Genomic DNA, 19,223 nt, shown 5'->3' with positions numbered 1-19,223 from the left:
ATGAAAATAAGACCATCAACACAATAGAACTAGTAACGTAGGTGTTACTAGAAGCAGTAATAATTTTGTTAGCTACACCTCGAATGCTTTTAATAAACCAACTCAACCAATCAGATTTTTAAGCTTGCATTTTTTCTCTCTGGTCAGGATCCTTCTATGGATATTTCAGATGAAGAATATATAGATTCCATCAGAGAACCGCTTCAGGTAATTTTTATGGAAACTAAATCGATTTGTACATTTTTTCTGAGCACAGTTTAATTGCGCTTAACTTTAATGGCTTGATTAAGAACGAATTTGCCTGTTTTATCATTCCAGAATGATACACTTGATCAAGCAAAGGCTGAAGGCTTTGTAGTGTTACATGATTCGGAGGTACCAGTATATGCAATTCGTGTTTGTGCTTGAAAGGAATTTGTGATTTTATTTAGCATCTCTGCTTTTGATATTTTAGTTCAAAATGTCTCAACCACCTGATTACTATCAGAGTTCTACATGGCAGCATAAATCTGAGGTATGTTTTTAGGGATAAAACTTGGTAAACTTGGTGTTATTTTGATTTCATTGCATACTTAATGAGTTGCTGTTATGCAGTCTTGTCAGTAAAGGAAGTTTTGTAATGTAAATTTTGTACCAGAGACGATACTGTTACCAAATTTTGTTACATCTACCGTAGTGATTGCAACAAAAATACATTAAGCTTTTATGCTCGTATTAATATTAAGCTTCTAGCTCGTATTGTAATATGATAACAAAAGACAATAAAGTGTTGTATTATCTTATGAATGCGAAACAATCTCATCCACATGTTGAATTGCATTACTGAATTTTTGTTTTATTTAAAAAACATTTTTCGCAGTCATTTAAAAATGTTTGGCTGGATTTGATTTTATCCGTAGGTTGGTCATGTGGCACATGCAGTGTCTTACGCAACACACTCATTTGCAGCTGTCCAACAAAAATTCTTTTTTGCTTCAAAGGCAAAATGAATAATGGTGCTATTCAACAAAGAAAAAACTAGTGTGACTCATGCCGATAAAGGTGGTTTATTAAATTGTTAAAAATACAAGCACCAACGACGAACTTTATTGCTTTGATACAGGTTACATAAATGTAATGTTATCTTGTGATTCGGTTAATATAAAGTTAAAATGGACAGTTTGTGATTGATTTATGACACTGGTCTAATTTTAGCTCTTTTGTGTAAAAAACACAATAGCTACATGAATATAGATGGTATAAAGCTCATGTCAAAAATACTTCTTAATCTCAAAAAGTATGCCAAAAATTTCACATTAAGTCTACTGAAGGTGTGATTCCAGTCTGCAGAATCATTACAACGTGATAAAATGGAACACAACGATAATCAAGAAATGATAAATAATCAGCATTGTCCGAGTTATAATTGAGCACGGTGAGGTCACACAAAACCTGGATTATTTCTGTCTGCCGTCCTAATTCACTGAAGAAATTCGGGCTCAGTCAGCAAGTTTATTCGAAAGTAGAACGTGCTCACGAGCAGTGGACAGTTAGAAGTAGAAAAAGGCAGAGAAGGCTGTACTTCAAGGATGTTTTTCTTACTAATAAATGAACGATTTGTATTTTATGTGTATTATATGTCAATTGACGCACTTGATCGTTCTAGGTACTTTAAAAGCGCGGTTGTTCTATTGTTAAATAGATTATTTTAATTTTGAAGGTTCCTCAAATGCCCACCAAAGATGAAGAGGTAAACACCTATTCTGCTAAGGTGAAAGGTGAGCTAATCTTGCCTTTGTTTAGGTATTAATAATTTGTCACACCTCCCAAACAATATTTAGTTTTTCAACTACTACCTTTCCTTTGATATGAGTCATAAGATTTTTTAATTCTGACATTTGTACGCATGGATTGTTTGCGTTTTATTTCTTGTAACTTCTTTAGGTGGGAAAGCTTCTGGTGTAAAATGTGCAAAATCGGTTCCGCAAGCTGATATTAAAATGAGTGAACCAAGATCGATGAATGATTTTAAAAAAGATTTGAACGATTACCAGAAACTTGCCAAGCAAAGTATAATTAATTTGACTGTCTCTTGTAATTAGAACAAATTTACTTTGTACAGAAATGCAATTTGAGCAGAATGAGTAATAATAACATCTATTAAATATTCGGTACTACGACACTTTATCGAACGACAATTAATCGAACCGACAGATAATAATTAATCGAACGACAGTTTATCGAACGACAGTTAATCGAACCGACAGTTGATCGAACGATAATAATTAATCGAACCGACAGTTGATCAAACCGACAGTTGATTGAACGACAAACTTTGACAATAGCTTCAAGCAAGATTTATGATATCACACTGATGAATTATATTATAGGTGTAACATCTTAAGCCTCGGTGTCATTTTAAGCCTTGGATCTTAATTGCGTGTTTTTCAAACATTGAGACAATAAGCCATTGTGATGTGCGGTCTTTGTAATGGTGTGCATTAATGAATTGTGATGTATATATCATAAAGTTGACGATTTATATTTTATATTTATATCATAAAGTTGACGATTTATATTTTATATCTATATTTTATATTTGTATCATAAAGTTGACAATTTCGCATGGCGGCCGGCCCGCCATGCGAAATCGTCCGGCCCGAAACATATTAATAAGTTATCACAAAAAATACGGCCCGCCGTTTCTTATTGAGTTTCAAACTGCAGTGTTTGCACTGTTTGAAAAAATTGTGGTATTGATACGCTGCGCCCCCGCTGTGCGGAAAACCAGTTGGACTGCGAGAAGAGAACCAAAGAGAATAGTTCGTCAAGTTATTGGTGCGTACATGAGTAATACGCTTCAATGCGGAGAGAGAGCAAAATTATATAAATATCACAATATCTCAAAAATTACAAAATCCAACTTTATCAAACAAACATGGACAGATAGCTGAACATTTTTTATGAAAAGTAATCAAATTTCAATTTTCTACAGCAAATAATGTAACTGTACGCCGCGTTTAGCTATGACTGTGTGCGGGAGAAGCAACAGTCGATTCGATCAACTGTCGGTTCGATCAACTGTCGGTTCAATCAGCTGTCGTTTTGATCAGCTGTCTTTCGATAAAGTGTCGTTCGATAAACTGTTTTCGATTAAGTGTCGCGTCACAAAATATTCTGTGTTGTATGAAATGTTACTTAAATGTTAAAGTAAGCTTCAAATTAAAAGTATAACTAAAGACAGGTTGCTAAGTATGTTAATTAAATTGTTTGATAATAACTGTGATTGTTGCTGAATTAAATTTAATAAATTCCAAAATTGTATTTTTTGATGTGTTACATATGAAAGTACTTTTTGTTATATTCATCTTTATTGCTAATTGTATAGGGCACTGTTATTGGACATTTAATATTTTACAGATAAATACATGCTGGAGTTTCGGGCAAAAATTTACGGAAAATGCCTTTTACCAGAAAATTCAACTTTGTGTGTTTACACTGTTAAAAATCAAATATTTCATCCAATGTGTCTAGATGAAGAGTATGTACACAGTGGGAATGCTAATATACAAAATCTGCATATGTGATACATTTTCTTATAGATAAATAATTTTGTTGTATATTGGCTCCAGTAAGTAAGTAATCTTACAATACTATATACATTGACTTAGAACGAACACATACGTATTTATGTTGGAAATGCCAAGTCATGTTTGGACGGGACTTTACAAATATTGCTACTTCCACCAAGAATTGTTTTATTGGGAGAATATTCCGACAAACCACTCTTTTTATGGTTATCGCGATCGTAGTTTTAACATTCGCTATGGTAAGCAAAAGACCTAGAGCATTAAAAAATCTTTAACCTTAGTTGACTCCACAACCTTATAATAGTGTTTGCAATAGTCAAATTGTTTTTTTTGTGTTCATGTATGAATGTGCGTTAAACATTTTTTTTAACACTCTACACATTTCCATTGCACTATGATCTTTTCAGGTTTTAGTTGCTATTTGTGGGGTTTGTGATTGTCAAAGCATAATAATGTGGCCAGGTTATGAAACTTTCTACTATAATGTAAAAATTGCTGGCATAAACTCAATAAGTTTTGTTTCTAAACATGACATATTTTTTAAACCTCTACAAGTTTTTTTTTCAAACTAACTATGGTAACCTTAAAAAGCCTGAAGCTAACAACCAATAGAGCTTTTTATTTTGCAGACCAAAAGGATTGCGGACATGCTATTATGTTTGATGCTGTAGTTGTGGACCATGGCATGGATTTTCACACATATGAAATTGTATATCAAAAGAGTTTTGAAGATTTCTTACCGTTGTGTTCCAACCTTCAGCTGGAAAAGGACTACCAACAGGGTCATGACATAATCTCCCTTTATGATATATTTTTGCAACTGTTTGTTGCATCTGTGGAAGGCATGAATATTAAGTTGGATGGCTCTTTTTATCCAATCAAAATATCTGTGGGAAAGAAGGTAAAATTTCTTCATTTTTTAAGATTTAAGGTTAGGTATTTTGCATTGAAAAAAATAGTAGGAAATTTTCAAAAATTTTAGCTTGATTTTGGTTATCGAGTTTGAATTGCCATATTTCAGCAATGGGATTAATTTAAGGCACTTTCTTTAGCTACATATGCAGAAGATATCTAAGACATCTTTGCTTGACGATAGTGTTGTGCTGTTTGAACTATCTTGCTAAAATGGTCAATAATAAAATGCAGTGCTGTCAATATGCTACTTTACCGAATACGTGTAAATCATTTTGTTACAAAGTTATTCAAAATGTAAAATCATAAAGTAGCCAATGTTTAAATTTTGGTAAAACAAGTTTTCTTTTTTGTTTTAGGATATTTCTCTGTTAAATTACGTTCAACAAACAGTTGTATCAATGACAAAACTGCAAAATGATACAGGTCATATAAAAAGAATTTTGGCAATGTTAGCTTTAGCTTGTGCTATGGAGAAGAAGGAAATATCATTTTCTGGTGAAGCCATTAAAGTTTGCTTTTGCAATGGCTTAAGTTTGCATGACATAACTTCAAAGCATCAGTCGCTTTTGCTAACTCATCTTCTCAAATTGTTGCACCACATGCATCAACATAAAATGTAAGTATGTTTTTTGAATATAACGAAAGATGAAATTGTATAAAAGTCACATTATTTCAAGTTTTTCAAAGTTGTTAGAACTGGATACAAATATTTTTAAACATGACACTGCACTTTGCCTTGACATTTTTTTGACACGTTAAGTTGTCCATACAACTTAAACCTAAAAAACATTTTCTAGTATGAATGTGAACACTTTTTATAACGTAATGTTTAATATTTTTGTCAAATATCGAGCCAATAAGCACTTATGGTGCCGTAGTCAGTCAAAAGTTGCTTAAGGTGGAGTACTAGTAACAAAAATAAAATGTGGAGTTTAGCAGAGTTGAGTAAATGAGCTTTCACTGCTTTTAATGTGCACAATTTTGAGTTATAGTTTATGTGTTTTAATACATTCATTTTGTTGTTTAGGATTACTCGATCATACAGTCAGAAATCCATTTTTTCTGAGATCTTCCAGCATCTTTCCAACGTACCAGAATGTATTCTTTTCTTTCCACTCTATGGTCTTATTCAAACTGTCATGGCTGATCATTTTAAAGTACACCTACATCAGTATGACTGGAAAAAATTGCGGATTGAGCTCAGAAAAAAATATTATCAAAAGTATGTGAAGTACCAAAACGTGTTTTTGCCTGAAAAATTTATTCGCTTTTTTGATAACATGCATAATCTTCAGGTCTGTCAAAAATATGGCAGAAAAAATTGTTCACCTAGCTGAAAGATTTCCTGCAGTGTGCAAAAAGTATGCAGAAGTTGTGTCTGTTGATACAACCGCAGCTTTACTGAATGAAGGCAGTCAATATACAGCTATCTTTGACTTCAATGCTATTATGAACAAGTTGTTATATTTCTGGAATGAGCTGACAAAAAATCCTCCCACTGCAGTATGTAGTTAGCTTTTATGTGATTTTAGTTTTTTCTCTCAGATGTTTTAAGAAATTTAATGAAACAAGTTATTTTTATGATTACAAAACTGAAATTGTAGCAGAACAATGTGTATTCTTTCAATTTAGTTTCTACCATGTAATAAAATCATTAATTGCTTTATTATAGCTTTAAAAGTTTCTTGTCGAATAGTGTAGTTTGTACCAAAAGTGTGATGTTGAGTGGTAAAGTACAATTTTACCTTTAAAACATGAGGTAAGGTCCGAAACATGTCAGTATTTAATAAAATATGAAGTTCTCTGCAGTTGTCATTCTTGCAACAATTTGGTAAAATAAAACAATGTCAACCAATACCAAATTATAAAGCATGACTTCTTGAGAAAGTTCCAGCAATAAATGTGGTAACCCAAAGTTCAGTGCAGTATGCCGTATTAACTTAGCTCACAACTGATCATTACATGTAGAAGCTGGGTGAAAATGTTGCAGTTGTCTTGTCAAGTAACTTGCTTCGTCATTTGGAACAGAAGATAAAGTCTGTCAATGATGAAACGTAAGGTTTTATTAAGTCAAATTTTTTATTGCATATTTAGCATCAACTAGTTTACTTTTTGTGCCCAAAAGTATACAAACAAACTAATTGACAATTTTGCATTGTTTTTTTGTCAGTTACCAACTATTTGTGATCGTCATTAATATCAAATGGTCTTTCTGTTTAAAGTGACATTGTTGGTATGGTTGATGAATCAAAGATCTGGTTAAAAGGAGCAGAAACCTTGCTGGCACGGATCAAAAAGCATGTTGCTCAGGAAAAAGAATTTAATATTAGATGCATTCTGTTTACCATGGCTGTAATGGAAGCAATATTGGATCTGGCTTCACGTATAATACAGGTACATTTTACATAATATGTGAAGGCTGCAATTTCAAACTACAGTAGTTTTTTTCCGTTGTTCCCACTAGTGCAGAGACAAGCAACTAGTGGATCGTGATTACAAGCCTTTTTGTTAGTTGATTGCTTGCCTTTCCTCTAGCAATCAAAACTGCACCAGGTAGACGAGGTGCTGTCACTGTTTGTTTGTTCATACTTGAATTTACCATCTACTTTTACATTTATTACATCACAGTTAGCCTTGTGTATGTTTTTCAACTTTGCACTAAAGTTGTACAGTTGCAATATTAGGATACCAAATGCAAGGCAGAGACATAGTAGTAGTTAGTATCATTGAGGCGGTCTTGTCCTTTCGAGCAAAATTCAAAAATTGTAGCTCTCAGCTTGTTAAGGTTGTAGTAAAGCACTTCAGCTGGATAAAACAGCATGTTGAGGATTTTTATGATGCAGAAATTAACTTTCTTCACTAAAGGGAGGTTGTAGATGCCATCAAATCACATTTTGTAAGTCAATTTTCTGAATTTAAGGAGGCGTACCGGTTTTGAAAAGGTCAATTTCCTTTTATTTTCCTTTATGCAATAAAATTACTAAAAATGGAATTTCTTAAAAATCACTCCATGGGGCCCGATGAAATTCTGCATTCAACTAGGCTTCCCTGAGATTAACCCAATACTGAAATATGGCATCAATCACGTATCTCTTCCTCCCGTTACATAAAAGCAAGGTGAAAAGTAGATTTTTGGACCTAAAGACATTTCCTACTTTTTCATGCCAATTTCTGGTTGTCGCAAAAAAAGTTTTGTGCACGACCTGGAACTTTGCATCGAGCCACCTGCTATGGAAAGTCCTATGCTAAAAAGGAGCACCAACCATGCTGCCCTCTAGTTAGTCTAAACAGGTTATTTAAAGCCTTACATAACAGTCTAACGAAATCAGAGAAATATTATATTTTGATCCATATGCCGCCTTAAAAGACCACTTGCTTCATTGCATCATTGTTGCTGACTTTGTTTTCAGTAGCTGACATAAAAAGTTTGATAAACATTATCTCATTCCCCTTTTGCATGAAAGAAACTGATGTGATGAATAGAATTATTATTTTGCAAGAATCTTTGCTTTGCAAGCCCAAAAATGACCCATACGTGGGGAAACCTGTGAGAAGTGCATGTTTGAGAAAAGGGGTGTTATGTCTTTGTAATCCACTTACCTACTGTATGTGAGTCATCTTTTGCAGACATACAGTTGATCAAGTAAAAACTGAAAACCAAACTAACTGATGTTTGCCTGGAAGATAGCATTAGGGTTGCTATCACATTTTCTACTTTGACTAGCGACGTCTAGAAACTCATTGAGCGACTGTTTCTTTCATACAATGTATGAATTTTTGCTAGTAGTTTGATATTATTTCTGACTTTTTGACTAAAACGTTGTAACTTTCAGCTTGAGGTTTTACATCTAGAAAAAATTTTTCATTTTGTAAAATCAATGATTCCTTCTATTTACAAGTAATGCACTTATACGTGCTATACTGTGACAAACCAGCACCAATTACCTTCAGTTAAATTTGAAAGTTGGACACCTTGTGTTCCCAGTGCATAGACAACATGCAGAACTCGTATAATGTTTACTGTTTGACGCCCCAAGATCGATCGCAGCCCATCAGCTTGCTTTTGGGTCGATCGACATGGTCAAAAGGTTGTCCATTCCTGCTTAAGTGTTGTTAGGTACTAGTAAAAGAACTTACAAAATTATTAGTTTACTAGTATTTTTTGCATTTATGTCTATTTTATTTCAGCTTTTTCTGTTTTTAGTTGTGTAGATTAGTGAAAACGTATGTTTTGTATTACGTATACATTGTACATCATGCACAAAATAATGTAAATTGTTATTAAAATACATTAATGGCTAACTACAGTAATACATGCACATTTTCTGAAACGGAACTTTGTTAAGTTATAAATTTTGTAACAGAAAAGTCAAGCATATGATTTGAAGCAACATTCTGCAACATTCCAAAACCAATTACTGTATTCTGTTGAACAGCTTGTGAATACAAGTGGGTATTCATTATCTGCACATGATGTGGAGGTATACATTCACATATGTATTGAAATTATTATAAGTATTCATTGTGTGACCTACACATGTTGCTCAGTTGAAAATGTATTTAACGTTTTTAGTTTTTATTTGCCCTTTCTTTGTCTCAAAAATCATGTTATTGCTGTTACCTTTGTATATTATGTTCTTAAGTATTTGTAGTAAACTCAAAATTCACCGTATGTTTTAAGTTCTGGAACTGCCTGTGCAATATAAAATGGCATGATGACAACTTCAAAGAAACTTGGGTCAAGACCTGTCAGCAAGCTATGATAACATCTATTCCTCAAGTAATCTATTTATATTTTTTGATTATTTCTATTTAATTTGGCCAAACGTTACTATTAGTTATTAGCAGGATATGCCATTCATTACTGAGCATGTGAGATTCTTTATTTTAAGGCCAAGTTTAGCTGATATGAATTGTTGCTAAGAACCCTGTAAACTGTAGAAATTGATATTGATGTTAAAAAACTTGTTTTTAAGCTATACTGCAACATTATTGCGTGAAGTACTGGCAGAAACAATTGCTACTATGTCAGTTGTAAGGAAACCGGTTGCAATTGCGTATGCTGTCTTGTAGGTGGCTAATGGCAGTCAGGCTTTTAACTAAAATGAACCTTTTCTTGAACGAGTTGAACATATAAGTCTTGACTGTTGTCAGTGGAGTTGCACTCTTATATACAGCCAGAGATGCAAAGTGGAATGTGTTGAACCAATAATCCCAAATGGCACATTTGTTATTACAATACTACAAGTCCACGACGTGGATCAATATATATAGATATAGATATAGATCAAAGATCAAAGATATAGATTAAAGATGCAGACAAGGTTGTCCAAGGTAGGGTCGATTCACAGCAAGAACCTTGAAGAGTCTCCTTATGACTTGTTTGCTTTTCCGGACTTTGAAATTGAGTGAATTAACCCAGAATGCTGTTGGTTAAATGTCAAAGGTCACCAGTTTGAAGTTGCAATGCCGTCTTATAGCTAGCTAACAATAGTCAAGCATTTGACCAAAATAAATGTTTTATTGGACAAACTTCAGTCTGCAATCAATGGTTTCTCAATCTTTTCTATATATAGCTAATGTTAAGTAAAGTGCCAAAATTAAGCAGTTGATAGAAGTGCAAAGTAGAATGTGTTAAAGCAATAGTGCCCAAAATACATAGTGCCCAACTTTGTCACACAAAGTTTAGCGGTACACTATTTCAGAACACTATAATCTACAATTTTATACTAAATCTTGAACTTGTCCTGAATGATTAAAAATTTGTAATATGTGACCTTGCAGAAGATGGTACCTACTAGGTATCAAAGAATGAATAATTGTAAATGGCCTAAGTGTTAATGGATTATGTACGCATCTTTCCAAAATATGTTTCATATAAATTTAGTTAGTGCACAAAAAACTTTGGGAGCCGCTGCTTTAGATTATACAACACATTTTTCATGTGTGTAAGCTCCGCATGTGATTTAAGAATACGTTTTTAGCATACATAATTTTGTGGATTTGTGCAGTACCTAAGATACATGTAACTTGTGGTGGAAATGTAAAGTTTTGTTTTTTATAATTCTCTGCCTTACTTTGAATACCTTACTTTAATAAAGCTAATCAGTCTGCTTTTGCTTTTGCTAGTTTGCTTGCCTTCAATTTTATTTGCAAAACTTTCTCTGATATTGTTTGAAGCATGCAGTAATATGAACTTACAGTTTTGTTGTTTTTAAGTACAACTTTAGCCGTATCATATTTTTATAATACATCACAAAACATATTTTATTTTTTCACAGTATGTACAAACAGATTTTTGAGAACAGATACGGCTAACTGAATTCAAAATTAGAACTTTAATTTTGTAAAAATGCATTTTTCACAAAACAGTTGTGTTTGCCATAATTTATTGTTTTTAGTGATTGTTTGTGTTTGGTTTTTAGAAATTCAAGAGAAAAGCAAAGGCGATGCTGGAGTTTTATGCAGAAGATTTTGACGACATGAAGCCACATCCTTGTGTTTCCGAGTGTTTCATGGATGTTGTAACAGCACATGTGGAAGATAGTTTGGAAGTAAGGGTATAATTGTTGTATTTGATCTTCTTGTGAGAAATTGACTATTTGTTGCTTTTTTACATTTTAGCATGTAATGAAACAGTCTTACAACATTTAAATACAATCTTTATTTTGGTATAGTTTTTACGTATTTAACTTTATTCTGTATGTAACAACTTAATAATGTTTAGTTTGAATTGGTAATTTCCATAGAAGTATGGGGTTTTAATTTTTAGGGCTCAAAGTCTTTCATTGATACTTTTCGTAATATGGTACCTGGATCGTCTGTGCTTAAAGTTTGTATGAGAATCTTCGAAAAACAGTGGACAAAATTTCTGAAAAAAGCTCAAGCAAAAACTCAAGAAGAAATATTTCTGGAATTTTCCTTAAAATGGAATCCTCTTCCTATGTTCATTCGCATTTTAAGTATGTTATTTTCATTGCTTACACGTTTGTAAACTTTAATTCTTGGTGGTTGTAATACCAGATGTAGATTATTCTTCATTCTTGTGGTTATGCCAATAACAACTGCACGTGCACCACAATAATTCTTTTACACAAGGAAGCTTCTATAATTTACAGTTTACGACAAATGCAGTTAGTTGATGTAATAAATTACATCATTGTAACTATTCTCATTAGAGAATAAAGTAGGGTTCTTGAGTTTTATTTTAGCGTTTTACTTCTTAAAGATCAAATGTTGCATGTTTTAAGTAACTAGTGCAAACATAATGTTGATATGATTTATGGTTATATTGCATTGTTTTTAACAGAAAGACCTGCATTTAATGAACACTTGACAAGCACAAGTTTTAAAATACTTAATGCAATGGAAAATTACATGCTTACAATAGTACAAGGATTAAAATCTGGAAGAATGGCAGTAGCTTGCTTACAAAAACTATCAGAAGCTGAGAAGCCATTTTGGGATTGTTTTGAGGCAATGCACCAGGTATACAAACTTTATAGGGATATACACTCATATGTCCTTATTGCATGGGGATGTACGGCAAGGAAAATTATTCAGGCTTGTACAAACACGAATATCATGAAACCTTGTCATGAATGTTATGAGTCATGACAAACAAACAAATCCTGAAGCAAAGGATACACAAACAAATCTATTCATATCAGCACCTAATAGTTTGCTTTGTTTTGAAAAATGTGATTATTTGATGATTGAAAACCTGAAATGTTTAGTAGAAAACTTTCATTTTGAAAAATGTTATCTTGACCACAACCAAACTAACAATTTGGATCATTATTTTTCCAAAGTCATTAAATTAATAGGTCATGCTCTAGTTAGCTTTGCAATTGTCAATATTTTTGTTTGTCCAAATTTTACACACAAGCGATATTCAGCAAATCTCTTTTGGTTTGGGTTCATGTTGGCCTATCTCTATACTTTATACAGCAAAATATGGCAACTTGAGCTGTATTGTAACTTCTACATTATGTGCATATTTTTGACAATGATGCAATGGTTTAATTTTTTATCCAACAAAATTCAATGCTGCTGTACATTTTTCTGTATCACTACATTTAAGTACCAATTTTTAAGCAAGAGTTAAATGTTAAGATTCTTGTTTGAAAATTAATTATTTGTATTAGAAGCATTTGCATATAATTTAAAACAAACTTATCTTTTTTATCATAAATTTCATTTATTTTTAACCTAACAATAATGTGTTTAATGTTTCAGAATCTAGATGATACAACTTCTACTTCTGTGGATCAAAAATTAACTCATGAAATTTACGAAAATCTACTGCATCAGAGACATGCTGAATTCAAAGCATTTCTTGAAACTAAAACATCTCTTGCTTTTTTCATGAACCACTTTGCATCTGCACTTATAAAAGGTATTTTTTTGTATATGTAAACAAACATCTTTAAGAGAAAGATGTTGTGCTAACTAGGACGTATTGTTGGGGTTGTGAATTGTTGTTAATTATTGCTTCATCGATTGTTTGCTAATCTGACATCATTGATAGCGCATTTATCAACCCCTGATAGCCTGGTTAAGCATCACAGTACGAAAACCAAACTGTCATTGTCTTGAATAATTATTTATTATTGATTTTCAACGAAACGGTTACTGATTCCAGAGCACAGAATAAAGCTGCATTCGGTAGACTGTAAATTACAGACTTCCCATATCAGAACTGACGCATTGATGACTGTAGTACGAATAACGTAATTCGGAAGTAATCAAAACCGAGTTGCATAATACTAGACAAGGCCAAAATATAATATAGCGCTTATTGTTAAACACACGAAATAAAGCACTGACAGCATTATAATATCACCAGATCTGCACGAGAATTGCATAGGAATAAGTGCTAATTATGACAATTAGCACAATGTTATGTTATTGTAAAATGTAAGATCATTAATTTTATTGAGATTTTTGTTGGATAGTGCCCCATTATTCATTTTTATAAGTTAATAAAAAACGTTTTATTTCTAGACAAAGTTAAGCTGGACGACCATCAGGGCTTACGCAAAAAACTGTCCAATGATGTTCTCCAGGTCCCACTATTTGATCTTGTTCGCTGTAAAGAATTTAGGCATGGTAAACGTTTCAACATCACTGATGACCATGATGTCATATATTTTCCTCTTAAAGATGAAGAAAAACCATTGCTGCAGAAAATTGTATATACTAAGGTAACAGCAATCAATACTGTGCTAATTCTAATTCTCATTTTATTAGAGCAAATTTAGTACATCTATCTACACTTTTCCATTTTCTACTATTGTTGCTGTGGCTCTGCAATAACTGCAACATCTTTGAATTATTTTGAAAGAAGAAACAAAATTTCTGAAAGTAGGATAAAAATCTATATGCAAATTTGTTGTTACAGGCACATCGAAGTGGTTTTATTCTTAGGAAAATGAAACAAGAAGCTTTGAAATTGGACAAGGAAGTGTTAACTACACAGGACATCATTATAGATGTGTGGCAAGCTGCAATCGCTCAAACGTCAGAGTTTGTACAGACCATGGATGATGGTAGGCATTTTGGTTGTTGATTCTTGCATTAATATTTGTCCTGAATTACCCACTTGAAAGAGTATGGAAATAGATGGAATCAGTTGTTAGTGATTGTTGATGTTTTGATAAACATAGGTGCAAAACGGAAGTAAACTTTTCTATCATATTTGTAACATTTTCACTGAAGAAACACGATTATTTTCAGGAACAATGGACCTTAAAAATATCGCTGATGTGTTTGGTCATCTGAAAAATGCAACAGATAAGATTGCAAATGAAATAAAGACCTTGTATGAAGTGCAAGGGCGAGTTGTGAAAAATTTTGACAAAAGAAGGTTACCAAAACGCTTCGACCAAATACAAAAATTCTTTGAATTAAGAAGCAAACTAGATATTGCAGAAGTGCTTGACAGAATAAGGGAAAAGCTGGAGTTAAATGGAAATTTTAAAGAGCTGAAGTTACCTTTGGTACAAATTGTTTTAAACATAAAACGTGCATGATTAGACAAAATTCTTACAGGATACAGCAATTTTAGCAATTGAAATAACTTTCACTTTTAAGGCGATTATAGGTATATTTATATTCAACATTTGTATGAAATATTTTAATGAAAATCAAAATGACTCAGGTTGCAGAAGTTTTGTATTTTTTTCAATTTTGTGCAGTTTTTAACTGATGCTTTCTGTTCTAAAGGAAATTTCTCATGAATTAGAAGGGAAATCACTTAACTCCATTGATATGAAATTGTCATCCCATGTTGTGGATATATTTCAACACATTTCTGAGGACCAGGCAAAAACTTTAAAACAATTTATTGAATGCGAGAAACTTATCGAGTGGGTTAGACAAAATATTACAAGTAAGTGACCCAAGTTATGAAAACTTTTTATTAATGTAATCTTTGTGATATTATTATGGCATTGCATTGCTTTAAGTTCAGCTCTTTTTTGGCAACTGAAATCGTTTGACCATCTCAGTTTTTATCTTTAGTAGCCTCAAGTAGAGTGGAATATTGGTTTTCAGGTCATGACCATCAAAATGATGAGGCCACTTTAATTTCACATCCAGTTTTTCTGTTACAAAATATACCTTTTTTTTCATGCAATCAAGTCCTAGTGATGTGACCACAACCTTTGTTATTTAGTCCTATAAGGTACACTATGAAATCATTATGCAAGTGTGGCGATACAGATCACCTTACAGTCACGATTGCTCTATTTAACTTCGGTAAAAACAAGAAAGCTCATTGTTGTCAAGTTGAAAGCACAATAAACATTGCGCTGTTCATTGTTGTATCAAAAATTGTAGTGCACTTCTATAATATACGTGTCTGTCTGAATTGCAGACAATAGCATCTGGCCTTAAGTAGTGGAATCAGTTTTTGCATGCCTTAAATGTGATCACTTGCCCAAGTTCCACTGCATTAGAAATCCATTACATTGTCTTCATTACATTTTAATCGAAGTATTCCTTCTCAGGTGTTGCCGAAGTTAAAGTCCTTAGTGATCTTGCAATGATATCAGCTGGTGAAAGACCAATGGATGTGGCTAGAGTCTCTTGCTTTCAAAGTGCTGTCATGGGGTTTGCCCCTCTGCTTTTCGATTTGCCAAAAACTGCCGGTTTTCAGGAATTACTTGCTACATGTAAGGTTATTTGGATGAATGTGGAGAGAAACCAATCATTTCTTGTAAACTGGGTAAGGAAGACGTATATTTTGCCGTGCAGAAAGTTGTATGTCAAATGATGATTTTTAAGGGACAACACAGCTTCGTGTGATAAACATTTTGTTAAATGCTATCAGAAATATTCTTTTTATGCAACTTTACAAAGTCCTAATTTTAGAGCATTATTTGAATAAGTTTTACATGAACAAACCCTAAAACTTAACAATGACTAAAATTAGCGGTAAATCAGTTGGTATTTACATGTTATCTTTTATTATTTTGTGTTTTTCTAATCTTCTATACGTTTTGTCATTATTCCTTTTAAGGAGGAAACCAGTAAACACCTGGAATGGTTGAATTACGTTAAAGACTTTCATGGTTCTGTTGAGGAAGCATCGTTAACAAGAGCTCAGCAAATTAATGAAAGAGGAGTTTATACCATTGGTGGAGAGGGAGACCAGACCACACCTAATTTAAAAAATTGCCTACGATTATATCTTCATCAAGAAGAAAGCCAAGGTATGGTTTTCCAAACATCAGCTGACATTCCAGATTTTTAATATCTGTTAAAAGTATACTATTAGGTATGCTAGAGATTTCAATTAGAGTGTGTTATATTAACAGATGCATTTTTTGTGAAAGTTAACAAGCAATGTTGCTACATGCAAGTTTGTTTTATGTCTGTGCAGTTTGTTGTAAGGATCAATAAGTTATAATAACTTCATCTAGATGGCTGATTATATTATATTAAAATTAATCAGCCATTAAGGTCAAATATCGGTCTCAATTATTTTCTGCCAATTAAATGGTGCAACTCAAATATAAGAGATCTTACTGTTTAATAAAAACGCATAAGTATGCAGAAGCAGATCCTTGGTTTTAATCCTTTTCATCCTTGATCCTTGCTTTGTCATCTGCAGGACTTGTTTTCTTGTGTATTTACCAAAAACCCCGTTTAGATCAAGTCATAATGACATTGCACGAATTGAGAGATCTTCAGTCTCGACTGATGCTGATCGCTGGTGAAGCCCAAAAAGAGCAACAGGATGTGAAAAAATTTATCACCGTCTTGTCAAGTGTTGAAAATCTAGCAAAAGCTTATATGATGCTTAAAATATCAGGATGCTTGCTCTTCAGCAAGTGGAGAGCAACACTAAGGTAAATACAATCACTATCCTTTAGTTTGCTTTGTGTTTCAACCTGCTGTGTGTTTTCAACCCAATTGGTTGTTTGGATTTTCAGATGCACTGATCAAAATGCATCACGTTGTGTAACTGTCGAAGTTGCTTTTGACGATAAATGCCCTGTAATATCAAGCAGTGAAGATATTATTGATGAAGTTGGAAAGATTACCACTGTCTTGAACGAGTCTTTGCAGCAGTGAGTGTGTAGAGTAATTATATTACTGGTATATTTAAGGTTGTGTGGTATTATATTTTCTAGCCATAGAACTTGTATGTAACAGGCATGTAATACAGATATTTCACTGCTTAAACATTTCATTCAACGTTTTAAGTAATAAGCAGTAGTAATTTTAAGTAGTAAGAATTCGACTAAAGAAAAATGTAATATATATATTAATATAAATATAATATATAATAAAGAAAAATTCTGCTGAATGCAATTTGTCAAGGTGGTTGAAATATCTTGCTGACAAACGAACCGAGCACTACCACATCAATCACTATAACATTCATCAACTCACCTATTTATGCAAACAACTTGCTAAAGTTGATGATAATGACATTTCGGATCAGATTTATACATTGCTTGCAAGTGTAGTTGAAGGTGTCAATTATGATCAAATTATGGATTGCTTGGATGAAGCAACTAGAATTGATGACGTGGAACAAGAGGAGGAAGTCAGCATTATTCTTGGTATTATTGATTTATTTCAATATTGACTTATTTTGATGTTTTCTTCAAGAAAGTTGAACACATACATGCAAAAATCTTTCTTTATGTTAAAAATTTTTTGAAGGAGTTAAATTTTTCATGAATCTTGTACTTACGGTAAAAGTGTTTACCTGGATACTTATAAGATATGAATGTTCGTCCATTGAATATCTGTGTGCTGAAGTTATTGCTTTAAAAATCTTTGTATTTTTGCATTGCTTAGATGAAAGTAATGTATCAAGACTGCAAAAGAAGAAAAAGGTTGTCAGGAAACTTGTAGCACTGGAAATTGCTGAAAATGTTGCAAAAGCATCTGTTCATTCAATCAGATCGCTAGACGTTGATGAGTGTTATTTATGGTGTCTTGAAAACGAATTTGATGAAGAAAGAGTTGACGAACTTCAGAAAGAATTTGATGCAGAACTGGGTATGTTTGTGTTTTTTCTAATATGTTACTTAACTTTTTTGTCCTTTCCTGAACAATTGATTGTTAAGAACAGGCTTTGCATTATATTCTTTGCAAAGCATTTTGGAATAACACAGCTAACATCACAGGCAAGGCACATCACAACTAAAACAGTGATACGATATAAAAATGAAAAGAAGGATGGTAGTCATAGAAAAATTTCGGCTTGTTATTTTCGTTATTTAAGTCGGAGTGTGTTGTATTTTTGAGCTTATAATTCAGGAAAAACTTTAAAGTCCTGCTAGGATTATTTTTGGCCAGATTTTTTTATTTAAAAAGCGTGAAATTTTTTTCACGAGGTGTGGTTTACTGGGTTTAATATTAATCTAAAATTATATTCTGAAATTTGAATGTAAATGTTTTCTTTAAGGGTTTGAAGCAAAGGACGCTCGAGTTGATGTCATTCAAAATGTTGTCAATGATCGATCAAATCTATCATTACAAGAAGTAATAGAACGCATTCATAATGACTTAGGACAAGTTGAAACCATAGCAACTTCAATCAAGACTGTATGTGAGAGATACTTTCAGGGAACTGCGGTAAGTCGTTGCAAAGAAATGCATAGGCAGTAGCATGAATTCATTCACTAAGGTCCATATACTATGATATGGATCAAGGTGGTTTAAGACTGTCAGCATGAAGAGCCACATCAAAGTTTAAGGAAAACTTTGCGGACTGCAAGTAGGGAAAACTGTAATACAAACAAAGGACCGACTTTACTGTTCTAATTCACATGATGCTCTGCTGAACTGTTAATGCACCTCTTCATACTTTCTTCTTGTTTTTGTGTTTTTGCACCAAAGAGCAAAGTTTATCAAATTCTATCATGTTAATCTTAACAAGGCATTGTTATCCCATTATAATCACATATTGACTTGCCCTTCAATGATATGTGACTTATTTCGGCGGGCTGTGGCTAACACAGCTTATTTAAATAAAACGTAAGAGTACTGTATTTTAACAACTGCAGATGTTACACTGGAATACACGTGTACCGAAAGTGTTTGAAGCTGCACAAAACATGTTCACGGGCCGCATGCCAACTTTTGGACCACCCTGATTGAGATCATAAAATAGAGCTACCAACAGATAACAGTTATAGTTATATATATATCAACTAAGTATAAAGGTTTCAATCGATGGAAGCCATTTTGTTCACTGATGAGTGTAATTTCTTA

At 32.9% G+C, this 19,223-nt stretch overlaps 1 protein-coding gene across 1 annotated transcript in view; it reads left to right on the top strand.

Annotated features, from left to right (window-relative positions):
* Positions 1-19,223, top strand: part of LOC143463547 (E3 ubiquitin-protein ligase rnf213-alpha-like) — a 46,006-nt gene that overhangs the window by 9,794 nt on the left and 16,989 nt on the right. The window contains exons 15-44 of the mRNA XM_076962065.1: positions 148-207; positions 319-375; positions 455-514; positions 1,700-1,757; positions 1,924-2,049; positions 3,400-3,520; positions 3,651-3,808; positions 4,199-4,470; positions 4,841-5,100; positions 5,512-5,706; positions 5,780-5,987; positions 6,453-6,538; positions 6,707-6,878; positions 8,849-8,965; positions 9,166-9,264; positions 10,910-11,038; positions 11,257-11,446; positions 11,794-11,972; positions 12,723-12,882; positions 13,491-13,690; positions 13,888-14,035; positions 14,223-14,485; positions 14,712-14,877; positions 15,497-15,714; positions 16,009-16,201; positions 16,642-16,840; positions 16,925-17,062; positions 17,316-17,560; positions 17,802-18,005; positions 18,415-18,584. Coding sequence (XP_076818180.1) covers positions 148-207; positions 319-375; positions 455-514; positions 1,700-1,757; positions 1,924-2,049; positions 3,400-3,520; positions 3,651-3,808; positions 4,199-4,470; positions 4,841-5,100; positions 5,512-5,706; positions 5,780-5,987; positions 6,453-6,538; positions 6,707-6,878; positions 8,849-8,965; positions 9,166-9,264; positions 10,910-11,038; positions 11,257-11,446; positions 11,794-11,972; positions 12,723-12,882; positions 13,491-13,690; positions 13,888-14,035; positions 14,223-14,485; positions 14,712-14,877; positions 15,497-15,714; positions 16,009-16,201; positions 16,642-16,840; positions 16,925-17,062; positions 17,316-17,560; positions 17,802-18,005; positions 18,415-18,584 — 4,851 coding nt within the window. The remainder of the gene's footprint in view (positions 1-147; positions 208-318; positions 376-454; positions 515-1,699; positions 1,758-1,923; positions 2,050-3,399; positions 3,521-3,650; positions 3,809-4,198; positions 4,471-4,840; positions 5,101-5,511; positions 5,707-5,779; positions 5,988-6,452; positions 6,539-6,706; positions 6,879-8,848; positions 8,966-9,165; positions 9,265-10,909; positions 11,039-11,256; positions 11,447-11,793; positions 11,973-12,722; positions 12,883-13,490; positions 13,691-13,887; positions 14,036-14,222; positions 14,486-14,711; positions 14,878-15,496; positions 15,715-16,008; positions 16,202-16,641; positions 16,841-16,924; positions 17,063-17,315; positions 17,561-17,801; positions 18,006-18,414; positions 18,585-19,223) is intronic.

This window comes from Clavelina lepadiformis, chromosome 6, assembly GCF_947623445.1.
Source record: "Clavelina lepadiformis chromosome 6, kaClaLepa1.1, whole genome shotgun sequence".
In the NCBI taxonomy this organism is placed as follows: Eukaryota; Metazoa; Chordata; class Ascidiacea; order Aplousobranchia; family Clavelinidae; genus Clavelina; species Clavelina lepadiformis.
The sequence above is the reverse complement of the archived record's forward strand: the minus strand, read 5'-3'. Positions and strand labels throughout refer to the sequence as shown.